This window comes from Galeopterus variegatus, unplaced genomic scaffold (genome assembly GCF_000696425.1).
Source record: "Galeopterus variegatus unplaced genomic scaffold, G_variegatus-3.0.2 Scaffold2249, whole genome shotgun sequence".
Classification (NCBI taxonomy): domain Eukaryota; kingdom Metazoa; phylum Chordata; class Mammalia; order Dermoptera; family Cynocephalidae; genus Galeopterus; species Galeopterus variegatus.
Window position 1 is genome coordinate 65,472 of NW_007728360.1, and position 8,771 is coordinate 74,242.

The 8,771-nt window shown below is 34.8% G+C and overlaps 1 protein-coding gene across 1 annotated transcript in view; it reads left to right on the top strand.

Annotated features, from left to right (window-relative positions):
- Positions 1–6,081, top strand: part of LOC103597245 (vacuolar protein sorting-associated protein 13C) — a gene marked incomplete at its 5' end in the record, with an annotated part of 69,778 nt that extends 63,697 nt beyond the window's left edge. Inside the window, 3 exons of the mRNA XM_008581066.1 lie at positions 2,101–2,224; positions 3,593–3,676; positions 3,998–6,081. Coding sequence (XP_008579288.1) covers positions 2,101–2,224; positions 3,593–3,676; positions 3,998–4,099 — 310 coding nt within the window. The remainder of the gene's footprint in view (positions 1–2,100; positions 2,225–3,592; positions 3,677–3,997) is intronic.
- Positions 6,082–8,771: the final 2,690 nt, after the last annotated feature.

Here is an 8,771-nt window from a genome sequence, read left to right on the forward strand (position 1 = left end):
GGAGATGCTTCCATGGTCAGGGGACAGATATAGACAGATGGATTTAGATTTAGATATATACATACGTGCATATATACCTATATATCTACATTATGTATATATTAGACAAATAGATACAGATATAGACATATATGAACCGATGTATCTACATTACATATATTAGATAGGTAGGTAGATCGATAAATCGGAGTTTGAATAAAGATCTGGAGTTGAGGTCTTGGGGATCACGTAAGAGAGTGTGTTGAATCGAAGCTGACCAGGATTTTAACCCTGGTGAACATGGAGCAGGAGAAAGAGAATGAAGGAGACTTAAGGTGGTAGGAGAACAATAGTATTATTGGGGTACTCAGGAAAAGAGAGTTTAGGGATGTTCAGAATAGTGAATTGCATTTGACGGAAGGATTTGTTGTAGCAGCCATTTTAACTCTTAGCTCTGTCATCTAATTCTCAGCTGGGGCTGGGGGTGGAAGGAGTGGATCCATCTCCTAGAGACTGTTTGGAAATCTGAGGGGGTATTGGAGGTTGTCACAATGATTGGAGGCCACTACTGGCACTTATGAGGCTGGGAGGTTGAACTTCCTACAGTGCACAATGCAGTTCCAAACAAGCCCAAAATTTCAGTAGCACCTCCACTGAGAAATATCGTGCCAGGGGTCTAGTTTAGTTTCTCATGCTCCTTTGGTTGCCAGCTTCGTTCAGGTCTCTTCTAAACATGTGGAAGCCAGCCCTTTCTGTTCCCTTCTCACAGCTGCTGCCGTAATTGAGGCTTTCACTGTCTCCTGATTGGACTATTGCAGTAGCTACTGCTTCCTGCCTTGATTGTCTGCTGCTAGTTTCTATGCCACCTCCCATCTGTTTGCCACTGGAACGATGACTCTAAAAAAGAAACTTCATCATGCCATTTCTTATTGCCTGTAAAGTCAAAATTTATTAAAATGGCAACAACAACAAAAAAGCCATTCCTCAAATAAGTCTTCCCTCTTTTATACCTCTATATAGGTCAGTGTGCTCTTCCTTTTGTCTAGACTGTCATTTCCCCTTTTCCGTGTAGAGAACTCCTTCCTCTAAAGAGTCAACTTTTGTATGTCATCTGTTTTACCAGTCCAGTCTGCCCCTCTCTCCTGTGCTCCAGAAGGCTTTTCTGCACACTCTGTTAAGGCCCCTGTCTAATTGTGTTGTAGCATTTACATGTTTATTTCTCTTCTAGCCTATGAGTACTTCTCAAGCAGAAACCTTATCTTTGTTTCTCTGGTACCCTAGATATTTGTTGAATTAACAATTTTACTTTTGTAGTTCTGCTTTCTGTCATAGAAACTTAATATCAAGTATAGTTATATCAGTAATTAATCTGAATCATACACTGGAAATCAATGTGGATGCCCTTTCAGGATTCTGTTAGTTTTTTATTGCTGTTGAGTAAAGTGGGATACTCACTCTGCGCTATAGTACATTAGTGTGAAAGCGTTCAGATCTGATATTTATTAGTAGGCCTAAAGTGAATCTTTGCTGACATTTGAGGTTTGTGACATTTCCTGCACATTCTTTCTTGACTGGAAGGCATAAATGATGACTGACAGTAAAGAGCAATTAATAGTTTTCCAAGTAAAACATTTTCAGGGCTTCCGCCTTTATTGTTTCCCAAATGAGAGTACTGCCTGTTTCTTAGGTGTTTCAAAGATGATTTCCCTATCCTTTTTTTTGATGAGTTTAAAAAAAAAAAGGCACCCTTTTCTGAATTCTCCAAGATTGGCCGAAGGGAAAGTTTTGAAAGTCGGCTTTGTTAGTTGGTAGTTGTCATATATGCTCTTTATTTGTGATGAGTTTAAAAAAAAAAAGGTACACTTTTCTGAATTCTCCAAGATTGGCAGAAGGGAAAGTTTTGAAAGTCGGCTTTGTTAGTTGGTAGTTGTCATATATGCTCTTTATTTGACAGTTATCTAGAATTTTTTAAAAATGTGAAGCATACTTTTTTTTAGTACCAGTTTTTATTGTTTACTTACAGTTTTATTGTTAAGCAAGTGCTACCAGCAGAATGAAATATTAGAATAATTAACTGTCTTTATCACTACCTGTATGTTTTTGTTTTCTTTTGCAAAACAGGCGAGTGTTATGTATAAAGGAAGTTGAAATCCTAGGCCATATGTCTGTAGACTGGCAGTGTCCATTTGAAGATTTTGTATTTCCTCCTAGTGTCAGTGAAAATCTGCTAAAAATTTCAGTTAAGGTAAGAAAACATGAAGCACACCTTTAGAGCCAAGAATTCATTAAATGAGGGGAGACCAGTGCTTTCTGCTTCTGTTTTACAATTAACTACACAAAATGTTTGAAGGATTGGTATTATTATTATTATTATTGTTATATGCTGAGATGTAAAGAAAGATGTAATCAATTTATTTGTGTAACTGTACTTTATTTTCTGGCTCCTTGATTGCATAGAGGGAAATACAGGTCTGTCTACCAAAAGAATTAGGATGCTGATATGCTAAGACTTTCTTTTTGGTAGAATTAAGCATAAGTAAATAGGAGGGTTTTTTACTTCATATAGATACCCATTTTTCTATAATCTTAGACATTCCTGGAAAGATTACCTTTTTTAGGCTTTTAGGAGATTATTAAATACTTCTGTAAAAATATTATGTCTAAAAATTCCCATGTTTTATCATTTTGGGCATTTATAGGCTATTCATACAATTTAAGTATGTAACAGTACTTTTATTTCTCTCCTCCTGTCATTTTCTAAGGAAAAACTTTTACTTTAATTACATAGAAATTAGCAAAAGTGGTAACTCATCTTTTGCTTAGTTCTCAGACTCACTTTAAAACACGTTTATTATATTATATATAACATAAGTTTATTTTCATCTCTTTTAAAAAACTATGAATTGCCATTTTAAATATGGTAATTTCTATAGTATATTTGTTTTTCCTAAACAATAATGATGTTATCTCTATTACTGAAACTATCTGAAAAACATTTACTGCAAAATTTAATAGATTTGAGTACTGTTATCCTTTAATTTGTGTTTACTTTTCAGGGAAATTTACAAATAAAAGAAACTACCTTGTCACTGTACCATTTTGTATTTCAGCATTAGCTCATTGTAGAGTGTAAGAATTTAAAGATTGCCTTGGTGTATGAAATATAGTTTTCAGACTAGGAAAGACTATGCATATATTTACAGTTTTCTCAGTTATCACTTTTCTTTCACATCATTGGTGAGAATTAACTCAATGTATTTTACATTATATAAGAATTTTATCTATCAGCCAAGGAAATGAAGGAAGAGTTTTTTGATTTGTCAGACATGATGAGTTATCAAATGGTGTTTCTGTAGGCTATTTATCATAGCCTGCAGAAAGCCATTATTTTATACAGATATATACTCATTCAATTTCATAAATTCTGACAACTCACATATGGAACTACTGTCCTTGTACCAAGATGATTTACTTCATATCATACTTGAATAAGTGTTTTTGATTAGTCTACTATTTATAAAATAGAGTTGACATTTAAGCATCCAATTAAAGAAGATGATTTTTTTTCTTCTCCAGAATAATTTCTTTCCTGTCATTGTTTCTTTTGAAATAGGAGCAGAGTCTGTTCCACAAAAAAGACAGTGCCAATCCAGGCTATCTTCGGAAAATTTACCTGAAGGACACCATTACAGCACAGGTAAACAATTTATTTTTAAGAATGTCCCTCAATTCTTTTATCTAAAAGATTTTTTTAAAAAGCCTGTTACAGTTAACAGTTTCCATCGTTTCTCCCAAAGGCTCTTCCAGACATAACTTTGGATGGATATATAAGCTCATGTATACTGTGGACTCAATAGGGCAGAAAGGTCTTATTTTGCACAACATGTTTGGACTGTGTCTTTGTCCTTAGCTATTAGACCTGTGTCGAGAGCTCTAACTCTTGCTTTCTTATCTTTCTCTTCCACCAGATGAACCTGTGCTTGTCATTACAATTCATAATAAATACTTTATTTTACAGAGAGTATATAATGCCATTGAGGATGCTCAGTCAGCAAGACACCAGCAAAAACTGATGAAGCAGTCATCACTGAAACTTCTCAGGCCCCAGATACCATCTTAATCACAGATCTGCAAAGGCTGCTACCGTGATAAAAAAACAGTCAATATTGTCTATAAATCACTCCTCTTTATCTTACTAAAAAGAATTTTTCAAGCAATTATTTAGTTTTACTTTTATAGAATAGCTAGTACTGGGTTTTCTAATTTTCCGCTTTTAATTTTGACTCTAACTTTGTAACCAAGTGTATGTTAGCAATCTACTTCTACACTGCTACACAAACGGTCAGACCCTTGAACAAACATCACTTCAAATTCAGAGTTAAATTTTCATTAATATTAAAATTGTGAAGCAAAGGGCAATAGACTTATTTTTAATTAAAGTCCTTACTGAAAAATAAAAAAAGGAACTTAGAATAACTAGTGTTTTTGGAACAGTTTTAGCCATGGATAAATGTTGGACACTTTGACATTTTGTTTAAGAATAATTTGTTCAATAATTGAACAGAGATAACATTTTTTGGTAAACCAGGTAACTGACTTAAACCAGGTAACTGACTGAAGAAAAGCCACTAAAGTGAGAAATGACATGTTTCCTGTTTTCTTTTCATGAAAACTTTGTTTTTCTCCTAATAAAAAACATGCCTTCCTTTGGTGCTTATTTTTCCTCCTTGCACTATAATAAAAGAAATATGAACAGTCAAGCCTTAAAATATCTATACTCTGGATTCAGAGTCCACAGTGCTCACCATTACACCAGGGAACCCTTGTATACTCTGTTCTCTGTAATGTAGCATTCACAGAATGTTGAAAGTTATTTACATGCTCTTTCAAAATGAGCTTATATGGCACAATTATAATTTGCTGATACCTGAAAATATTGCACTTTAAGTTTTTCAAGACTCAGAAATATGTAAAATGCAATATTTTTATATTCCCAGAAATTGATTTTAGAAGTTGAAGGACTTTTAAAGGGCATCATAAATTAACATTTAATTCTAATGCATACCTAGAAATGTATTTTGAACACTTACTAGGAAGAACGAAAAATTTCTAGTTTCTTTATATATAAGTAAAATAAGACATATATAACAACACTGTGGAAAATAAGTGTTACATGTATTCTTTGAGGAAGCAAGCCTATGGGAGTCAATTCAGTACAGTATTTTTTTGTTCTTTCTGCATCTCACTTAAGCTGATCAGAGATATGATGCCTATTAAAACTTAAGGAAAAACTACTCAAAAGTCTTTAATGTCCTCGAATGAACCTTTAGACTTGCTCATGGTGTTTAATGTGGCATTTATTTCAAATCATGGAATTAATGATGAGGTGAAGATGTGTACACACTTGGTTTGCTCTATTTTCGTTGATGTGTGGTAGTGGTTCTACCATCATTATTTTATGTTTTCTAAGACCTGGCTGTAAAACCTTTAACATTTTCCTAGTGTTTAATGTATCATCTAAAAAGAGAATGCAGTAACTAATACCCCAAATGTTTGATCTCTGGTAGTCATTGCCTTTTCAACATCGTTCTTTTTTGTTTGTTTGTTTTCTGTGAAGAAAAGTATCATATATAAGGCTTCTAGCTTTAAATAAAATTTCTATATTAGTGGTTAATTGCAATCCATTAAAAGGAACATTTTAAGCAATTTCATAGCAAGTCTTCTAGTATTTTGTATATTTAACACTGACTTAATCAGGAATTTGGGATACCAGAATATTTTTATATGAATTACAACTATTGACAATGTCCTGAATATTTAAGAAATTGTATTGCACTGATGGTTTTTTCTAGAAATGCATGTACAAAACATTGAACTTAGAAAAAGAATGGAAATCTATAAACTCACCATCTCAGTTGGCTTAGAAATAAACTTTCAAATATTTGTAATATTTTAATTTGATTTAATTTCCTGGGACAGTCATTTACTGGTAAGGTGTAATCATGTCTGTTGTGTTTTTTAAAATGCCTTGAGAGTCAATTACGTGCATATGAACTATGGAGAGAAATAAAACATCTGGTGCATTGTTTACAAGTGTGAAAACTTTGTGGGTTTGTGTTATTCAGGTAACATTTGCTTTTACTTTTTGCCTTTCCCTTTTCCTCTTCCAATCCTATGATAGTGAGAAGGTTTTGGAGGGCTTTCATAGATGCTACTCAGGGAAAGCTTTTTCCAGGGGATACTGAGCTGCTTTGCCACACTGAAGATTTGTGACGCAGACCTCCAGTACATGGGGAATACAGAGAACACAATTGATTAAGGGCCCAGCTGCTGCTCTTTGAAATCCATCACTGTATTTTCATTGAGGCCATGCCTTCCATGGTTTCTCTTGGCCATTGACTGAGTGTGGCAGGGATACTAAAGGCAGGCCCTTCCCAGAAGACATAGAACTCCTCTGACAGCTGCTTTAGCTTAAAGATTCTCCAGTGGACTCGCAGAACATTTCTTACACTGCATGGCAGTTTGGGGTGCTTCTACCCAATCTCTCTCTCCCCTTCCCTCCCTCTCTTCCTTTCTCTCTCTCTCTCCTCATCCCTCTTCCACTGGAGGCTCAGACTGCAAGTCTGAAGGCTCACCCAGGGGGAAGAACAGGCTCATGCTGAAGACCATAGCAAAGCAGGGGGTGTCAAAATCAGCAAAAAACGGGAAGAAGAGTGCACCCAAGCTTCATAAGAAAGATGTGATCTAGGATGGACTTTCTTACATGTGTTTCATGATTTAGTATTGTTTTTATTTTGAGTTCTGTATCAGGGAGGACACTATTATCTTTTTGGTGGTCTGGGTCTCTATGTATACTGATCTGGTGCTGCTCCAAACTTAAAATAACCAAAGGAGCTCTACAGATATCAGTGCCAGTTAAAATATAGAGTTGCAATTACTGCCAGAGCTACAAGAGCCATCGTTTTATTGAGAAGAAAACCAAAGATTCTTGAAGGATGGGAGATTGCTTGCATCAGAATCATCTGTCCTGTAGGAACAAGCCCTTTTGGTTAAAAATTACTGCCCAAGTGACCGAGTGATGAAAGTGGGTTCCCTGCCATGTGTGTTGGCTCTGAAAATAAATTGAGACTCACTGGAGCAGAGGGAGACATTTCTTTTGGTAATTGTGCATCTAGTGGAAGAATTTGAGCTTATTCATGAATTCATGCTTCAAAGTATCTTCAGTAACAAGTCTATAGCATTGAAATATTCAACAGTGTGGCTCTCTTTGAAAAGAAACAGTCTACCAAAAGATTTGTTTTGTTTTTACATGTTATAGGCTCATAGTCCTTTACCCAAAATTCAAAAATCTCTGAAAACCAAAAGGTTTTTTGCAAGTTTGAAGCAAAGGCATTTGTCAGTAAAATCTGAACTGTACGACACCAGGCTATTCATGATCTTTACTCAGTGTGGTCTAAACAAATTTGGTTGTAGCCAAATTAATATATTTGATTATGGAGTGCTGTTCCAGATTTCCTTGGAGGTGGTATATAAGCTATGTGTTATATGAACCATATTGTGTTTCTAAAATTTGGAGTTTTGTATTCTGAAACACATGTGGCCCCATGGGTTTCAGATAAGAAATTGTATATACCCACAAAATTCTCAGTTTATTAAATTTGCTTCTCAAATTTTAGAAGAATTATAGACTAGGAGGAACCATGAGATAACAATTTTCTTCCCTCTTCAGACCATGCCAATATTTCACTTTACAGTCGCACTGGCAAATTGTTCTGATAAAGTGTTCCAAATAATCGATGTTGACACATCGGAGACTGAAATGGCACATGATTTTGCATCATAAGGATTTATGACACATGAGAAAAAGACAAAACAATATTTTGATCCCCTTTGTATGTGAAATAAATATTATCTGCTAGATGAAAAGATTTTTAAATTGACGTATAATGGGAAAATAATTAGAATAGTAGTGAAACAAGCCAACATGGTTTTTAAGTAAGTTGATAGCATCCATGAAAATAATGGACACTTTACATAGAGGATTTTGTTCTTTAGTATTAATTCTTTTAAACTTGAAGAAAGACCAAGTGACTTCCCAGAAATTGATTATAATGCTTAAAATTTTCCAATAGTGGTTTAGATTCCATGATAAAGTTCATCAGAAATAGATTGCAGATCTCGGTCTTTGGGTTTTGTTGATTTACCTCATGATACCAGTCTTTCTCTTAGATAAACATCACTCTCCTCTTTGGCCGTCTTATTTTAAGTCTGCTTCCTTTATACACCATTGTCTTTATCTTTTGTTTTTATGGTACATCTTTAAATATTATTAAATTGTCTTTATTAAGTAGATATTATACTAGTGGTTGGCAAACTACAGCCTGTGAGCACAGTCATCTGTCCTTGTCAGTAAAGTTTTATTGGAACACAACCATACTAATATATTTGCATTGGTTATGGCTGCTTTCTCATTCCAGCGGCAGGGCTGGGTAGCTGTGACAAAGACAATATGCTTGTCAAAGGGTAAAAAATTTACTATTCGACCCTTTTCAGAAAAAGTTCACCAACCCTATTATACCATATAATTTATCTTACAGATGGGACAGAAACAGACACCAAATGATTTACCCGAGATCTTATGGTGATATAGTAGAAATTAGGATCCAGAATGTAGCAGCGTTTCTCTTTATCTCCACTTCTTACCCCTCTTTCTTCCCATAAGCGAGGCTATGTCAATGTTGAATGAATGCAGCCAGCGTTGGCCTCTTGGATTTTTTTAGAACCTTGTACCT